The following is a 17,714-nucleotide window of genomic DNA, read 5'->3' on the forward strand; positions in this document are numbered from 1 at the left end:
ACCAAAAGGAAGAAGGTGGTCGTGGAGGTGGGGGAGCGAGAAGCAGCCGGCGAGAGCCACGGAGAGGGAGCATCGGGGGGGGGAGGGGGGGTGGCACAGAGACAAACTTTTCCCCCGAGCTCCCCGTTCCTCAGCACGGTGCAGGATCTGGCCCTGGCACTGCGGGATGATGGCCTGGGGCCCCAGCCCCGCCCCAGCCCCGCTCCCCCCTCCGGCACCCCGGGAGGAAGGCAAGAAGGAGGGAGGGAGGGAAGGAGGGAGGGAAAAGAGAGGGAGGGAGGATGACAGCGCCGTGAAGAAAAGCAGGGGACCCGCCGCCCTCCCCGCTCCCGCACGGCAGGACCGGGCCCACGGGGGTAGGTGAGGGTGGCGCTGGGGGACACTTGGCCGGGGGGGGGGGGGTCCCTGGGGGTCCCGGCACCCAGCAGGGGCATCCGGGGCTGGGTCCAGTGGGGGGCTCGGACGGGGAGTTGTGGGAAGTTGGGGGAAGGGGAAAGGGAAAAGAGGGGGGAAGGCACGTTCCTGGGACCAGTGGGGTTGGGGGGCTCCGTGGCCGCCCCCCACAGCCCCTCGGAGGCGGCTCCAGGGCTCCGCCACTGCCGCCTTTGTGCTGCCTCCGGCCGCGCCTTTGTCTGCGGGCAGGGAGCCCCCGCCGGGCCTGGGGTGTCCCCGGGACCCCCGCCCAAGAAGCTCCTTCGGCAGCTCGGGGGGACGGCAACAAATAAAAAAATATATATATATTTATAGAGAGAGAGATGGATGCATCCGGAAGAAGGCAAAGCCGGGGTGAGCCGCTCCTGGCCGGGAAGCAGCGGGGCGGCGCGGGGGGAACTTTTCCTGCAGCGATCCCGGAGTTGCATCATCCGGCCCCATGGGCAGCGCTGGCAAGTTGGTGGCAGGGGGCTGCTGGGGGGCTGTGGGCACTGGCCAGGTGGCCACAGGGGCCGCTGGGGTCGTGTGGCCAGTGGTCTTGGGGTCTGGTGGCCGGACCCCATCTCGGCACCGTTGGGCAGCCCCGAGCTCGGCCTGAGCCCGCAGCATCCCCCTGCTGCTCGCCAGCCCCTCGCCAGCTGCAGGTGGTGCCGAAAAACCCGGCTGCTGGCTGCGGCTGCCAGCGAGTTTGGTTTGAGTTTGGGTAATTTGGGGTAGGAGTTTGTTTCGAGTTGGGTTATTTTTGTGTAGCTGGGCACCGCTCGCTGCTGGGCCAGGTGAAACCCTGAGTGTGCCGCAGCTGCGGGGGTGCTGGGTTCGGCCGGGGTGCTGAGCAGGGCTGGGAGCAGACAGCTCTCCTCGGGCACCAGCCGAGGCCGGGGGGGGGAAAACTCACCCCATTCTGGCCACAAATTTGGGCTGGTGGCACCAACTTGCTCCTCCGATGGGCACCTCGCTGGCCCCGGTTTGGCTGAGGCTTGGTGGCTATTCTGGGCAACTTTATAAACAGCGTAGGAATTGACTTTTTTTTTCTCTCTCTCTCCTATTTTAACTTGAATTACACGTGTTGTTTTTGAGCAAAAAAAAAAAAAGTACCTCTGAGCGAAAAACACCGGAGGGAGCAGCCGGTGGCCAAAGCGAAGCGGTGCCACGCTCCGTCGCCTCCATCCCGCTGCCTCCTCCCCTGGCTCGGGGGGACAGGAGCCGGCCGGGGGGGCGAGCTGCTGGACCTGGAGGAAAGGCAGGGGCGGGAGCACAACCCCTCCGAGGCGAAAGCGAGTGGGGAAACCATCGGGTTTCCCAGCCTCGGGAGGGGAAGTAGTTGGTAAATACAGAGGGAGCCAGTTTGTTGTGATAATTTTTTTTTCTGCACGGGTTGCAGACAAAGAGCAGATCAGCCCGCACGCCTGCTCTCTTTGTTGTTCCAGCCAAGGCTTTTGCTGGGTCCTTTTCCCAACCTGGTGGAGCAAAGTGCTCCAGAGGGGTCCCGGGCACCGGCTGCGAGCCAACGCTTTGCCTACCGGCTCTGGGAACTCATCCTCAGCCCGTTGAGTCACTGGAGGAAAATGTGACTTCACCCAGTCACACCTCCGGCTGCTTTTCCCCACGAGCCCACAAACGCCTTTCCTGCCCTGGATGCCGTCTCCCGGCCGGAGGAGGGATGGGGAAGGGCTGGCCCCGTGCATCGCCCCTCGCCCGCTGCATGGTGCTCGGAAAAATCACGCTGAAATGAAAAGCTCTTTGGGTTTGGGAAGAGCCGGGTCCCTGCAGCCGCGTCCCAGCTCTCCCGTGCACAGAGCCCCTCTGTTCCCCGCACAAAGAGCCGCTTGTGGCCCTCCTCCTGCCCCGGCCGGGCTGCGCCGTGCGGTCCCCAGCGAGGAAGAGCTCGAGGACGCCGAGCAGCCCCCGGCCACCTCGCCGGGTCACTGCGTCCCCTTCCTTGCTGCTCTCAAACCACCAAAGCCCCAGGACGTGCGGGGCTCGGCGTGCTTTCTGCCCGCCCCTTGTGCCTCCCCGGCCCCACGGCTGAGCCCTGCGAGGGTTCAGGGACCCAGCGGCTTGTCCGTTTGCAGCCGCTCCTGTATTTAATGAATTACACCCACCCTGGGCCTGCAAATCTGGGGTTTTGCTGGAAATCGCTCTCTGTACAGTCCCCATGAATAATTTCTGGTCTGTGGATCATTTGTGGTTTGTCCGCTGTGGGCATTAGAGAGGGGGAAATCCTGGGCTGGCTGCGCCCAGGGCGCTTGGCAGCGCTCAGAGCGCCGGCGCTGACCCTTGGAGCCACCTTCCCAGCGCTCGCGATTACAAATCTGAAACTCATTCCTCTGGCAGCCTCCCTGGGAGCGGCCGGCACCCTCTGCCAGGGTCTGTATAATTAATTCCCCCTCTGGGCTGCTGAAATACTCCACCCCCTGTCATTGCACGGGCACCGGGAGCTTCACGGGGCAATGGGAAGGCTTTGGGCAGCAGCGGGCGCGCGGTGCTCTGGAGGCGGGCGCTTTGGCAGGGCAGCAGGCACCAGGAGCACGAAAGGCAGGGGTTTACACGCACGGCATGTGATGGAGAGTCAGGCCACGTGAGGCCCTCCGCCTTCGTCCGGTTCCTGGAAACCCCCCGGCTTTCGCTTTGAGACCCACGGGAAGACAGAAGCCGCGCGCCCCGAGCACGTCACAGTAGGAAGCCGCCTGGCTCCCCAAAAAGTACCTTTGCCCCCTGCCCTGAGCGCCCGGCCCAGCGAGGCCCCCTGCCCAGGGGGGGATTTTTGGCCGGCAGCAGGCAGGCAGCTGGCAGGGATTGGGTTTCGGCGCTGCTGGGAGGAGGAGGAGGTGCAGGAAGGGGTTTCCTCTGGCAGATTTATTTCGGGAGCAGGGAGAGCGGCGCTGTCAGCAGCTGCTGGGCGCGGGGTGGAAGCGATAATAGGAGCCCCCCCTCCGCCCCCGCCACGGGTTTTTACAGCACAGGGTGTTTGCCGAGCTCTTGCTCGCACAGCACAGGGGAATTGCCTTCAGGCCCTCGGCATGGGCTCTCCAGACGTAGAGGTTGCCAGAGAGAGCAGCGAGTGCAGGGGAAGGCCCTGATGTGTCCCCTCCTTGCCCCCGCAGGCCAGGGCCACCTGGAGGGGGATGCTGAGGAGCAGAGGATGCCCAGCAGATAGCGCAGGGCACCGGCAGCCCAGCCGGGGGCTCCCCTGAGGACAGGAGGGACGTTCAGAGGACGCAGAAGCCCCGGCTTCCCAGCTCTCCCTCCCCATGGAGAGGAGATCCTCCTTGCCCCAGGATCTCCGGGAGGTGCTGCACTGCCTGAAGATGAGGAGCAAGTACGCCGTGCTGCTGGTGTTCGTCGTGGGTCTGGTCATCATCGAGAAGGAGAACAACTTCATCTCCAGGTAGGAAGCATGGGACCCCCTGCTTTTAGCCCTCTGTCCACCCGCCCTGCGTGCTTGGCGACCCCAGGTCCTGCAGGGAGAAGCGCAAGGGGGGTCCCCAAAACCTCTAGGGGGATGGCGGGGTGGCCTCAGCCCCAGGCTCTGCTCGCTCTCCCGCAGGGTGTCGGACAAGCTGAAGCAGTCCCCGCAGGCACTGGCGGAGGCCAACGACACGGAGGCCAGCCCAATGCCGGCCGAAAACGGGTCCCTGGCCTCACTGCGCCAGCTGGATGCCGCCTTCTCGCAGCTGAGGATGCGGCTGCGCAACGTCACCCTGCAGCTGGCCGGGGGGCTGGCGACGGCAGGGACGGTGCCCCCGGAGCCGCGGCGGCACGTCCTGCTGATGGCCACCACCCGCACCGGCTCCTCCTTCGTCGGGGAGTTCTTCAACCAGCAGGGCAACATCTTCTACCTCTTCGAGCCGCTGTGGCACATCGAGAGGACGGTCACCTTCGAGCCGGGTGGCGCCAATGCGGTGGGGTCGGCCTTGGTGTACCGCGACGTCCTGCAGCAGCTCTTCCTCTGCGACCTCTACATCCTGGAGAGCTTCATCTCCCCGGCGCCCGAGGAGCACCTGACGCCCTTCATGTTCCGGCGGGGCTCCAGCCGCTCGCTGTGCGAGGAGCCCGTCTGCACGCCGGCCGTCAAGAAGGTCTTCGAGAAGTACCACTGCAAGAACCGCCGCTGCGGCCCCCTCAACGTCACGCTGGCGGCCGAGGCGTGCCGGCGCAAGCAGCACGTGGCCCTGAAGACGGTGCGCATCCGGCAGCTGGAGTTCCTGCAGCCGCTGGCGGAGGACCCGCGGCTGGACCTGCGCGTCATCCAGCTGGTGCGGGACCCCCGCGCCGTGCTGGCCTCCCGCATGGTGGCCTTCTCGGGCAAGTACGAGACCTGGAAGAAGTGGGCGGCCGAAGGGGCGGCCCCGCTGCAGGAGGATGAGGTGCAGAGGCTGCGGGGCAACTGCGAGAGCATCCGTCTGTCGGCCGAGCTGGGGCTGCGGCGGCCGGGCTGGCTGCGGGGCCGCTACATGCTGGTGCGCTACGAGGACGTGGCGCGGGCGCCGCTGCGCAAGGCGGAGGAGATGTACCGCTTCGCCGGCATCCGCCCCACGCCCCAGGTGGAGGAGTGGATCCGCGCCAACACGCAGGCGCCCCGCGACGGCAGCGGCATCTACTCCACGCAGAAGAACTCCTCGGAGCAGTTCGAGAAGTGGCGCTTCAGCATCCCCTTCAAGCTGGCGCAGGTGGTGCAGGACGCCTGCGCCCCGGCCATGCGCCTCTTCGGCTACAAGCTGGCCGGCAGCCCCGAGGCGCTGACGAACCGCTCGCTCAGCCTGCTGGAGGAGGGACCCCCCTCCTGGGTCACGTAACGCCAGGGGGGAACCGGAGCTGGGGACCGGAGCATCCCGGCGACGCCGAGCCCCAGGGCCGCGTCGCGTCCACACCGATGGGTTCCTCGGGAGGGGCAGCGGGGGTGCTCCGGCATCAGCTCCGCTCCCCGTGGAAGGGGGAAGGATGCGACCCTGAGACAGAAAAGCTGAGCACAAGGGATAACCCTGGGGCCAGCGGCAAAACCTGACCCATGCACCAGCTTAAATGGCACCAGCTCCTTTCTGTAAGGAGCCACTGAGCCGGGGAACCGGAGGACGCAGCCGGGGACCCACAGCCCCCATGCGGGGGTGACTTTCTGGGAGGTTTGTGCAGCCTGGGTGCTTGCCAAAACCACACTACGCCCTCCGAATGCCGCTGTCGCAGTCAGGGAGCACTCCTGGATGGGATTCAACATGGAAAGCAGCGCTGCTGCCCCGCGGCCACGCGTGATGTGGTGCCCAAAGTGGCGCCACCCCAAGCACCAGCGGCACAGCGTGCCAGCACCAGCAGGGACCCGAACCCCAAAGGCCTTACTGGTTTAGTGCCTTCACGCCAGCACAGACTGGGAACTGCCCGCAGAGCCCCAGCCAGCAGCAAGATGAGGTGGCTTCTCGGGTTTGTGCTCTTCAGTGTTGGTTCGGGGGGGGTGTCTGTTTTTAAGTTTGTTTTCTTCCTTTTTCTCTGTGTACCAGGGTTGCAGGGCAAATCTATTTATTTATTATGTGAAAAAGAGGGGGAGGTACACCAGGGGTCAGAGCTAAGCCCAAAAAATCAGACCAGCACAATGTGCTGCAGAGAAACAGGGACACCTACAGCGGAGGCAGGGGGATTGTGGCCCATGGGAGAGCCAAACTGGGGATGCAGCTCCCCAAAAAACCCTGGCCACAGCAAGGCAGGGATGCTGCCATCAGCAAGCACTGGCCTCAACCTCGCACCGGGGCGAGGACACTCACTGGTGCCTGCTGCTTGCCCTGGAGCAGCTGAACCTCGTCACCTGCTGGAAGCTGTTTCACTTGACTTAATTAAAAATTAAAAAAAAATGATAATACAAAGGAGCAGATTCCAAAGCATCTCCTGTCTTGTTGGTGTTCATCCCCTCCAGTCCCCCACCCCATAAATGTGGCCCATAAGCCACAGGCAGGATTTGGAGAGCCCATCGCTCCTCCAGGAGACTTGGCAGCTGCCGAGGACCTTTGGGGGACAAAGCGAGGGGCCCCCGCCGCTGTCCCCGAGCCCAGCACGGCCACCCGCAGCTCGCTGAGGCCACCAGCCCCCTTAGACAAAAGCAAAAATAAATAAGCAAAACTCAGCCGCCGCCGGCTCGGCTCTATTCCTGCCGGCACAGAGCGCTGGGACCGCCCGGGCTCCGGCAGCAAGCCGCGGCTCGGCGAGCTCACAAAAGCTGCGTTTTTTGACCCAAAGTGGAGAACAGAGGCGGCATTGAGGAGCGCGGGGAGCAGCCATGCCAGAGCCGTCGGCAGCCATCCTCCTGCAGCAGCCGGGGTTTTTCCTTTTCCTCCTTTTGCTCCGCTTGCATCTGGCCTCAATATGTGACGGAGCCGGGGTGCTGGATGCTGAAGGGCTCAGGAAAGGAGGCAAAAGTGGGGTTTGTGCCGAGCAGTGCATGAAAAAAGCTGATGTGGATGGGTTGGATGGGTCTCCTCACTCGCCCTGTGCATGGAGAAGCAGCCTCGGCTCCCCCGTGAGCAGGGTTTTGTTTGGGAGCCTCCTGCTGGGCAAGCAACGGGTGGCCGGGCTCAGCTGTACGCCGGGATGGAAACGGCTGCGGTGCAAAAACAGGGGGGGGAAACCTTGTCCCCATGGATGGACGGGCCCTATCCTGCACCCCGGGGTGGGAAAGCAGACAGGCAGCCCAGTTTCTGCTCTGGAGGGGCAGATGCTGGAGGAGCTGAACCTTAAACTCCTGGGAGCATACAGCAGGGGAAGGCTGGAGGCTGGAACAAGGTCTTTTCTGTGTAAGAGTACCCATTGCTTTGGCCCAGGCTTGTGCAAAGCAAATAAATGGCTCAAATTAAATGGGGCTTCGCAAAACGGGGGGGGCAGACGCATCCCTGGCTGGCAGCCCTGGGAACAGGGCTTCAGAGGGTGACGAACGGCGGCGTCCCCATCCCCATCCCTCCCTGTTGGGCAGGGAGGGACAAAGCCAGGCCTAGGAGGGACAGGCAGAGCAGCCAGGGGAAGTACAGGGAGAGCAGCCAGGGCAGGGGGAGCCGTGCTGATTTAAGGCGGAGGGGAGGGCTCCGAGCCCCTCTCACCTGCGTCACCGCACTGCCTGCACGGCCGCAGCCCGCGCTGGCTGCAGCCTGTAATTTCCAGCTGAGCAGGAGCATTTCTTCCTGGACATCCTCCAGCTTCCACTCAGAAGTGTCACAGGACAGAAAGGAAACGTGCCCCCAGCCCGTGCGGATCGCTGCAGTGGCTAATTGCTCTCGTTAGGGGCACGTAGCCATGGCTCCCACACAGAACTGGGGCTCGGCAGTGCCAGGCACACGGCTCCACCCGAGGCCAAAGCAGCCACAAGTTGTCACACAAAGTGCCTGTGTCACCTCCCCACAGCCCCAGGCTGTGCTGAGGTCTCCTCCCAGCACACCCAGTTGGCTGCAAGAGCTTTAACTGGCCCCTAACTGGGGGACCACATGCAAGGACAGTGATGGTGCCCAGCAGCCCCCAGGCTGAGATGCCACAGGTGCAGTGGGGTGCACCTCCTGCTCCCCTTGGCCCCACCAGGCCTTGCTCTGGTCCTTCTCCGTACCATTAAGGACACGGATTTAGGGGAAAAAGGACGCATTTTCAGCCTGAGGACCTACCTGAGGGTCCTGCTCCACTCACACGGGCCGTGCCAGAGGACTGCATCCACACCGACACCAAAAATCCCTCCCTGGGAAGGACCCAAGCTTTATGAAATAAAACAGCTCCCAAAAGGCTCAGGCTCACCCCAAACCAAACAACCCTCTTTATTTCATGCCCTAGAGCTGCTCCCTCCCCTTTATAACCTGCCCTAAACAGGTCAGTGCCTGCAGCTGTGCTGCGTCCCAGTGCTGGCTCAGGCCCCCATAGAGCCAGCCACAGCTGTCCTTTGGGGAAAATGGGGGAAAATTGGCAATTAGTGTCACCAGAGGGAGACTGTCTGCAGGTAGCCGAGTGAGGGGACACGTGCTGGAGGACAGGGCCACCAGCCGAAGCCTGGAAATTAATGTTAAAAAGCCATTTTCCAGCTGGGCACAAGGTTTATCTCGAACATAAGAAGCCCCTGCTGCCCTGCCGGCCCTCCTAACCCCCCGTCCCCTTCTCCTCTCCTGCTCCAGCTCGAGTTAATGGGATTGGGCTTGCTAATCCCCCAGTACTACTGGAGGGGATTTCTGCACCGGGACCAGGAGCAAACCTATGGCCAAGCCACTGTGTGCCCCATCCACCCTGCTGCCATCTGCCCGGGCCCAGCCTTGCCCATGGTGGGCTCGGCGCGGTCCCCGCGGTCAGGGCGAGGGGCCGGGGGCTGCAGCAGACATGGACAGGTCGGAATTAAATGACAGCCTTGTTTTCTGTTGTGTTTTTTTTTTTTTTTTTTTTTTTAAGAGGCTGCATGCCTGACCAGACCGCATTTCTTGGTCCGCATCCCATATTTATCCTGTAATTACACCTTCAGACAAAGGCTGCCTGTCTGTGAGGGCGATTTTTTTAAGGACACAGTTTTATTACACGTTGTGCTTTCACTGCCATGAAATCCTGGGGAGGGGGAAGAAAACGCCCCGCGATTCGGGGGTGAAAGCTGTTCTTTCTTGAAACCCAGACCTCTCCCTTCCCATTCCTGAGGAAAACCCGACCACAGACACACATCCTGCTTCTCCAGCACCCCGCGAGGAATAACGCCACCAAAAACAGCACCGGTTTTGTCCCATACGAGAAAGATGTCACCCAAGTGCTGAGCCTCGTGTTCTGTGCTGCAGGACCAGCGAGGTCCCATAAAAATCCCATAAAAAACGTCCTGGGTAAGGCTGGTTGAGCTCTTTGCACCTGCTTGGATCACAGCACCACAAGTGATGAATTCCCACAAGCCAGCGTTTTGCTTAAATTAACACCCACCACAACTTTGGCTCTAGAGGGCCGGTGAAGATGTGCACTGCACGAAAACCAAAGGCATTTGGTGGAGTTTTTGGAGCAGGGTTTCCTCCAAGAGAGGAGCTTCACCACCAGGAACAGGGGGAAGTTTTGTGACCCCAGCTCCCCACAGCTGCTCGTGCAATACAAAGCCCAGCTGAAATGCAGAGAGCCATGAGCTTTGCCTTTTTTTTTTTTACCTGAATCCCTTTTTTTTCCACATGGGATCTGCCTGTAAATGCACGCGGATATTTTGCCCAGCCTGACCGACACAAGGTGGCCTTAGTGCCGAGGGCTGTGGTCGGCGGCCAGCAGCAGGGCTTCTCCAGCTGATGTCACCGAGGAACTGGAAATAAAAAAATGAGCGTGGTTGGAGAGGGAATAAATAAAGCAGAGCCTTGTTGACTCTCGTTGAAAGCAAATTTTATTTATAAGGTAAAAAACAGACAGTGTTGACGTTTAAGAGCAGCCGGGAACTGGCCTGAATTGTTTTTTCCAGGCAATTCTTTGCCCTGGGTTAACCCAATTCCACCCCAGGTGGTGGCAGAGACCCCTGCGGCACACGGGAATGACCAGAGCTTGCTAAGAGCAGTCCTTAAGTCCTGAACCACCTGTTTTCCACCAGGGAGAGGTCTTCCCCGGTTTCCCAGCAGAGACGTCCGTGAGGGGACAGATGGGACCTGAGCATCCTGAGCTCTTCCCGGAGGGAACAGTCCCACACTCGGAGGGACTTGAACCAAACCTGATTGGGGGAGGACACCGAGACAGGCCTGGCCGAAAGCAATCCCTCCATCACATCTCGGGAAATGCCGGCACCTTTCCAGGAAAGCACCTCTCACCCCTGCGCCTGCTTTCAGAGCAGGACGGGGGGACTGTGAACGTGCAGAGGAGGGCAGGAGGCAGCCCCCCAGCCCACAAGATGTGATGCTAAACTCACCGCTTCTGGGGCATCCCAGAGGTGGGACAAGCATCCCCTGGAGCCCCTTCCCTATGCTCTATTCCCTTACAAACAAGGGAGACAAACCCTCTTTGAAGCTAGCCAGCTCTTTCTGCAGCCATCTGCTTGCAGACGGCCGGATAAATGCTGTCAAACACCACGTTTGCCAACGCTGAGCACACACCTCTGTGCAGAGAGCTCCCCGCGACCACACTGCCTTGAGCAGTCAGACTTTTTTCCCCATTTGCTTGGGGCTCGACGTGAGGTTTCCCGAGCTGGTCACAAAGGCCCCTTTTACCTCCGCTGTTTGCTCTGGGTCCTGTTTGTGCCGCTGGCCTTGTCTTTCTTGTTGGTGCATCTCCAGCTCACCGCCTTAGAAGTTTTTCCCCTTGTTTTTCAACGGTGGCCCTGACCTTCTGGTATTAAACTGGATTCTCATGATCACCCCATCTGCCCGGGAGCAGAAACCTCACTGGGGTGTGGAGCTGCCCCTGCCACCGGCTTTGGCTCGACCTGAAGGCACACAGAGGAAAAACAAACCCACCCGGGGCCATGCCTGGGGATGTTTTGCCTTTGTCTCAGAGGCAGGTTTAGGACATTTGCGTTGTGGCCAGCAGAGATAGGGCAGGAACAGTGACTGCTTTGTGGCAGGTCCGGTGCAAATATCCCTAATTAAGGTTTTTGGCACCCTCCATGCTTGCAGGGCCTTTGTCAGCCTCCCTGCGATGGAGGACACCCAGCACGTCCCCATCCCACGCCGAGCTGGCTGCACCCTCTGGCGGCCACACTGCCTCCCTCGCAGCATCCTACCAGGACGCCCTGAAAATGCTGCTCCACCCCAAAGCGTGGGCACGATTTGGGATTTTCTGTCCCTTGGCTACCTACAGTCAACGGGCAGAACCAGCCCTCAGGGAGCGAGCTCAGCTCGGGGCCCACCTCCCCGTTTTTCCTGAAAAAATGCAAATTCCTTCCTCCATCCCCACGGGTGAGGTTTGGGGGGAGTGCTCCAGACCTCGATATGGGGCTGGTGGGTGCTGCAGGAGGAACGAGGAGCAGAGGCGGCCTCCAAACCCTCACATCAAGCGCAGGGCAGCTCTGCCAGCAGTGTGCATGGGAGCTATAATTACCACGGGGCCGGCCGGCTATATTTATCCGCAATGCCGCAGGAGCCAAAAGTCTTCGGGGGAGATTTCTGAGGTCTGGGCGTCCTTTTCACTGCAAACCTCTTCTTCAGCCCGAAGGGAAAACCATTTAAAACATGCTTGTAGCCCAAGGAGCTCGAGGTCTGCAGGTGGGGCCTGGAGCTCGCAAAACACTGCTGCAGCGGGAGCTGCAGGGATGCGTGGCTCAGCACAGCTTGGCACGGCTCGGCTCGGCACAGCTCAGCACGGCTCGGCATGGCTCCGAACAGCTCGGCATGGCTCAGCACGGCTCGGCACAGCTCAGCACGGCTCGGCATGGCTCCGAACAGCTCGGCATGGCTCAGCACGGCTCGGCACGCCCCGCGGGGTGCTGTGCTGAGTCAGGGGGCGGGTAAGAGGCGGGCCAGCCCCAGCAGCGCTGCGCTGGAGCCTTCCTCACCCCGAAGAGGAGCGTCAAGCGGCCCCGTGCCGAGCCCCCGCCATGGGCTCCCGGCTGTCGGTGGATGACTCCGTGCGCGTCGTCATCGTCGGCGGTGGCTTCGGGGGCACGGCGGCCGCCAGCCAGCTGAAGGCCTGGGCCGTCCCCTTCGTGCTGGTGGATATGAGAGATGCTTTCCATCACAACGTCGCTGCCCTGCGGGCCTCCGTGGAGAGCGGTAAGAGGCGAGCAGCGTGAGTGCCGTGGGCCTGCTGCCTCGCGGCCAGCTCCTGTACCACACCTCGGGGCCCTGAGGGGAATAACGAGGAGCAGGACAACGGAGGGGCCTCCCCTGCCCCTGCCGTGCTGAAATGTTTGACGTTTTCCACCTGGAAAACAAACACTTGGCTCTGGGAGGTCCCATGTACCGTCTGTGTTAAGCTAATCCCATGGCTCACAGGAAAAATGAGGCATAATTATCCAGATGCTCTTTTTTTTATTTTTCTTCAAGAACTTAAAAGTTCACTGAAGTGAAACTCTCGGTGGATGGAAGGAGCAAACGGGTGGCATGTGTGAAATGCTGCCTCGCTCAGCAGTGAGGGCACACGGGACAAAGTTCAGTCAGGGACAGGCTCGGCCTTCTCTGGGGCACCCGGCTCACCCCACCTCTCCAGGAGCTGGGGATTTAGGGGGGAAATTCAGCTTTCAGGGCTAGGAACAATTGTCAGAATGATGCCAAAACCTTGTGGGGTTTGTTAAACCTCCACACGGAGGAAGATCTCTTTCTTACCATCTCCCCCTACCACAGGATTTGCCAGGAAGACTTTCATCTCCTACTCCATCACCTTTGGTGACAGCTTCCGACAAGGCCAGGTTGTCGGCATAGACCCCGCGAGGCAGCTGGTCCTGCTCAGCGATGGTGAGGTGGGTGGTGCAAGAACTCGTCACCAGAAAGCTGGCAGCCCTTTGGGATCGCCTGCTGACGCTGAACGTCAGGCTGCAGCAGGGTGTGCTGCGAGCCTCTCCTCCTCGGGTTTTCTTCGGCTGGGTTTTGGCTGCAGGAAGGCAGTACCCCAAACCCACACCAGCTTGGGTTTGGTTGTAGAAGGAACTTGGAAATAAGGCTGCAGGCAGCTCTTTGTGTTTGGGGTCCTCTGGCAGGGGAGGGAGCAGGATGAGCAGGATCACGGGGCGCCTGGTCACAGAAAATGTGCCTGGGAATGGGAACGGGAGCGTGACCCTGCCAAAGGAGGGAGGGTGCGCACATCACCGCACGTCTGCGTGCTCTGGGCAGAATTGTGCCCTGGGAAAAACAAACTAGACCTTGCCCCCGGAGTCAGATGAGCTGGGAATGCTGCTCGGCTGGGCCCTGACCCATGCGCTGCCCCCCGCTCAGAGGGCAGAACGCTGATCTGATCGCCCCTCGGCCTGGCTGAAATACCTGACCCCGAACAACGGCCTAGATCTGTGCTGCAATAGGGGCGTGCCGCTAATACTCCATCCCACCTGGTGCTCAGATAAGCTTTTGTTCTCAGGGCTGGATTTAGAGCTCAATTAACCCTGGAGCTCAGATCCTTATCTAACCACAGGAATAAACACAGGGAAGGAGCTCCAGGAACTCCTCTCAGCCCAAGCATCTCACCTCTGTTCGGAAGAGGGTGAAGGTGGGAGGTCAGTCTGTTATTTGTGTCCCTCCGGACTCCAAACTCAGAGCTCCAGCTGATCTCTGGAGCCCTCTGTGATGGCAGCTTCAGTGACTGACGCAAATACCAGGTTATTGCCTGTAAGCTTGTGGTAGTTCAGACTCCCTTTTTAAAAGTCTAACATCCCCTTCCACCTTCTGCCCTCCCAGGAGCTTCACTACTCCCATCTCATTCTTGCAACAGGCAGCAATGGGCCGTTCCCTGGGAAGTTCAACAAAGTCATCGACATGGAAAGCGCCATCCAGACCTATGAAGACATGGTTAAGGAGGTGAGGAATCAACTTATTTCCCAGGAAGCCTTCCCTGCCTTAGTTCAGCTCGCGCCACCATGGGTAGCTGGAGCTATCTGTGTCTGAGAAGGAGACCACAATGCCTGGAGGGGTAGGACAAGCAGCATGAGCTAGCTCGTTTGGTGTTCTGCACGCCCCGGGGGAAGCACTATCTGCACAAGGGGAGACCTGAAAAGCGCAACAGTATTACAGTATAGACAGGGAGGGTACATGGGGTTCTCATTTTTGTTTCTTCCTAACAAACTAGGTGTTTTACTGGTGTTAGGCTGACGCCATACATCAGAAGGGTCTGCTTGCAGAGTGGCTGAAGGTACCTGGCTTCCTGCACAAAACCTTTCTCTCATAACATCGGTTTCTTCTTTACTTCAAGATTGAGAAAGCTGAGCGCATCCTGGTAGTGGGAGGTGGAGCTGCCGGCGTCGAGATGGCTGCAGAGATCAAAACAGAGTACCCAGCCAAAGAGGTAGCAGCACATTAGTTACATTAACTTGTTTTTGAGACAGTTCTTTGTTGGGCCTGCTGGAGGTATTGGAGATCACTGCAAATCAGGAGCTTCAAATGCAACGCCAACCTTCCTCCCCACTGCCTCCTCTTCTGGGAGCACCCTTATAGCCTGTCACCAGCAATTTTTGACACTAGATGCCCTTCACCAAGCTCACTCTCTTTGGGCATTTTAGTGGGACAGAAGGAAGCTGTCTATTGCTGCTGCCACATACGTGGTGTCCTGGCCCATTCCTGTATCCCCATTTGCTATTTTGTCCCCAACAGGTCACCCTCATTCACTCCAAAATTGCACTAGCTGATGCAGAGCTGCTCCATAGCGTCCGTCAGGAGGTGAAGGAGATTCTTCTCCGGAAAGGAGTGCGCCTCCTATTAGGTATGGACTTATCACCTCCGAAGATCTACAAGCTGCTCCTCCTTCAGCCTAGTAAAGGTTTGTGACCCAGGGTTCTCTGTCCCAACAGGTGAAAGGGTAAGCAACATGGAAAACCTCACAACAAACCAGTTCCAGAAGGACATGGTAGTAAGGACAGAAAAAGGCACAGAGGTGGCTGTTGACATGGTGGTCCTGTGCACAGGGATAAAGATCAACTCTTCAGCATATGCCTCTGCATTTGGTAAGTGAAAAACACCGTGCGTGGAAAAGCAGCACAGTTCCTCAGTGTCTTCTACTTGAGTACTGTGAGGTTAGAAATCAAACTTACACAACCTGCAGCGGTTTTTCCATGACACAGCAAATGTTCCAACATCACATTAAATACTTAACTGTGAAACGTGACCTCCAGAAACTTACAGATGACAAGGCTTACCATCTTCTTCGGCTCCTCCTGCTAATACCTGCAAGGAACCTCAGTGTCCTAGTTCAGCGTCAGGCAGATTACACCTAGAAGTTGGTGACAACTCCTGTCGTCAAGGCCAGGATTTCCTCCCAGATAATGCGCTTGCAGAGTTCTGAGCACAAATAGGCTCAGCACGTTTGGCATTCTTGCTGCACAATCAGTGCCACAGGGCATTCAGCGGATCAGTTTTCCAGTAATACACCCTCAGTCTGCATCCCTTACAGCCCACTACAGCTATGGAGTGGTGTGACCATTACCCAGTCCCTTTCTCAGGCTGTGTACGCTAGATCTTCATGATTCCATGTTCCCAGACATATCAAAGGATAATTCGTTGTATCAGAATGTGCAACAATTAACTACAGCAAGGCAACAAGCATCTCTTGTGTGATGTAGATAAGAGGATGAAAAACTAACTCCCCTCTTTTTGTCAATGACATGTTGATAATATCAGCATTTTGGGGTCTCAGGCATAGTACACAACCCCAACCTGAAAACTTACTGTTTGGCAAAGCAGGAGACAAGCTGGCGAGTAATGGAGCTTTGCACGTTAACAAGCACCTCCAGCTGGAAGGCTATGAGAACATCTACGCCATCGGGGACTGTGCAGACCTGAAGGAACCCAAGATGGCCTACCACGCTGGGCTCCACGCCAACATCGTGGTGACAAATATCATCAACAGCCTGACACACAAGCCGCTTAAAACCTACCAGCCAGGTAAGGTCATCTCTTAGCAACTGGCTTTAGCTGTTGAGCTGCTTTTCTGCAGGGAACAGCCGTTTTAACATGTATGCATCATAACTTGCATGGGATGCTAATTAGAGATGGGGGAACCCACAATTGGGGTTGACTATATAGGCTTTATCTTAGTTCTTGCCAAAGACCCTGCAGAAGTTAATTACGTGCGTCGGTCTAGGTAGAGAACGTGTCCTTTCTTCACTAACGTCTTCCTAGTTAATCTACTGGTGGGTGTCTGCCATTCATCAGTCTTGGTTCCTTTTCTTTAAGTTCCTTACTGTCCAATTAAATCCTAGAAATAAGGAGAGGACTTGACTTTCTCCTTCCTTCTCCCCTTAAATGATACAACAAGCACAAACTGAAAAATCTATTTAAAAAAAAAATCTAGCTAGGTAATGGTTCTCATTGATAAGCAACTGATTTGCAAATACTTACTGTAATTATCGTGAAAGCTGTTCCATATGGATGGGAGATATCTGGACAGCTGCTGGGTTTTTAAAGGTTGTCCAGTCTACTTTTTTTTTTCTCCACTTAAATTTTGTTGTTTACCTCTTGGACTCCCTCCTGGGAGGACAAAGTCATTCTACATTACACAGAGAGTCAGCCAAATCCTTCCACTGTGCAGCTCTAAAGCAAGAGAAGTGCCTGGCATCTCCTGTTACACCATCAGGAGAGCAGAGCTAGCCTTCAGTTTTTCTGAAAGGCTGATGCCTCGTGAGAAGAGGGAACGAACAAGGCAATCTCATAGAAGTAGAACAGATGGTAGAGAGAGTTGCAAGTTGTTCTCCTTGGGCCTGCTCCCTTCCTTGTCACACAGCACATGGGTTACTGTGCTCAGCAGCACATGGATGGGGAGGAGGCTGCTTGGGCCAGCGTAAGTACAGCACCTACATGGAGTATGGTTTGGTATTTAGGTTTGAAATTGCTTAATTTAAGCTGTCTCTTCTTTCCAGGCTCCCTAACATTCCTGCTTTCAATGGGTAAGAATGATGGTGTAGGGCAGGTGAACGGCTACTACGTGGGACGCCTCTTGGTGACCATTGCTAAGAGCCGGGACCTGTTTGTCTCCAAGAGCTGGAAGACAATGGGACAGACAATGCCCTCTTAAGAGGGGACTAGAAACAAACCAGCAAGGAAGTCAACAACTGGAAGAAGGTGAGGGCGCACTGTTGTTGCTTGGACAGACCGATGCTGTCTCCCACACCACCTCCGAAAGCCACCCTTCAGTGTAACACATTGAATGGGGCCCTGTGTTACACTAAAGGGGAAGGAGGCACTTTCCAAATTAATGAGCAAAGTTCTCATCATAAAAAACAAGGAAGGAACATTTCGTTTACTTTCCTGGTGAGATAGCTCTGAGCAAGAAACTTGGTTTACCTCCATTTGTAACAATAAACACTGTGGTTTTCAAAATGCGTGGCTTGTTTGTTATGTGGTTTTTCCCTGGCTTTCTCTACTCTAGCTTCTAGAGAGGTATCTGCCTGTTACTCGGGTACAGACCTGGCATCTGCTCTGCAGCACGCAGGAAGAATGGCTTGCAGCACTGCCTGCGCAAAACCCACCTAAAGCTTTGAAAAGGCTGTGGTAATCCTGAAACTCAGCAGAATATAATGCAGCTTTGTGCCAGCATCTCCCCAGCAGCTTTAATTAAGTCACAGCACTATACTTCTGCCAGAAGCTGGTTACTTGTGTACTAAGTGTGATATAACACGTACTTAATTAGGGATGCTGCTTTTCTTTTTTTAAAGGTGAGAAATTTCCAGAGCAAAACTAGGGCTTATAACAATAACCATACTTGACACA

At 57.7% G+C, this 17,714-nt stretch overlaps 2 protein-coding genes across 7 annotated transcripts; both read left to right on the forward strand.

Moving 5' to 3' along the window:
- The first annotated feature begins 211 nt into the window (after window positions 1-211).
- CHST3 (carbohydrate sulfotransferase 3) lies at window positions 212-6,299 on the forward strand. 5 transcript variants are annotated; one of them, XM_067000591.1, is made up of 4 exons: window positions 249-356; window positions 748-786; window positions 3,537-3,820; window positions 3,980-6,299. In XM_067000591.1, exons 3-4 carry the CDS (start codon window positions 3,684-3,686, stop codon window positions 5,226-5,228), a joined length of 1,386 nt encoding a protein of 461 aa, XP_066856692.1. In that variant the 5' UTR covers window positions 249-356; window positions 748-786; window positions 3,537-3,683; the 3' UTR covers window positions 5,229-6,299. The 5 variants fall into 5 exon arrangements, with proteins under 5 accessions (XP_066856691.1, XP_066856692.1, XP_066856693.1 ...); XM_067000590.1 differs by lacking the exon at window positions 748-786 and having other exon boundaries at window positions 212-356; XM_067000592.1 differs by lacking the exon at window positions 748-786 and having other exon boundaries at window positions 251-360.
- Window positions 6,300-7,916: 1,617 nt separating this feature from the next.
- On the forward strand, window positions 7,917-17,326 carry AIFM2 (apoptosis inducing factor mitochondria associated 2). 2 transcript variants are annotated; one of them, XM_048069533.2, is made up of 8 exons: window positions 7,917-12,080; window positions 12,651-12,766; window positions 13,695-13,814; window positions 14,206-14,298; window positions 14,604-14,712; window positions 14,801-14,953; window positions 15,687-15,890; window positions 16,865-17,326. In XM_048069533.2, the coding sequence occupies exons 1-8, from the start codon at window positions 11,906-11,908 to the stop codon at window positions 17,017-17,019; spliced, it is 1,125 nt and encodes a 374-aa protein (XP_047925490.2). In that variant the 5' UTR covers window positions 7,917-11,905; the 3' UTR covers window positions 17,020-17,326. The 2 variants fall into 2 exon arrangements, with proteins under 2 accessions (XP_047925490.2, XP_013029952.3); XM_013174498.3 differs by having other exon boundaries at window positions 8,804-12,080; window positions 15,690-15,890.
- Window positions 17,327-17,714: the final 388 nt, after the last annotated feature.

The sequence above is a fragment of the Anser cygnoides genome, chromosome 7 (genome assembly GCF_040182565.1).
Source record: "Anser cygnoides isolate HZ-2024a breed goose chromosome 7, Taihu_goose_T2T_genome, whole genome shotgun sequence".
In the NCBI taxonomy this organism is placed as follows: domain Eukaryota; kingdom Metazoa; phylum Chordata; class Aves; order Anseriformes; family Anatidae; genus Anser; species Anser cygnoides.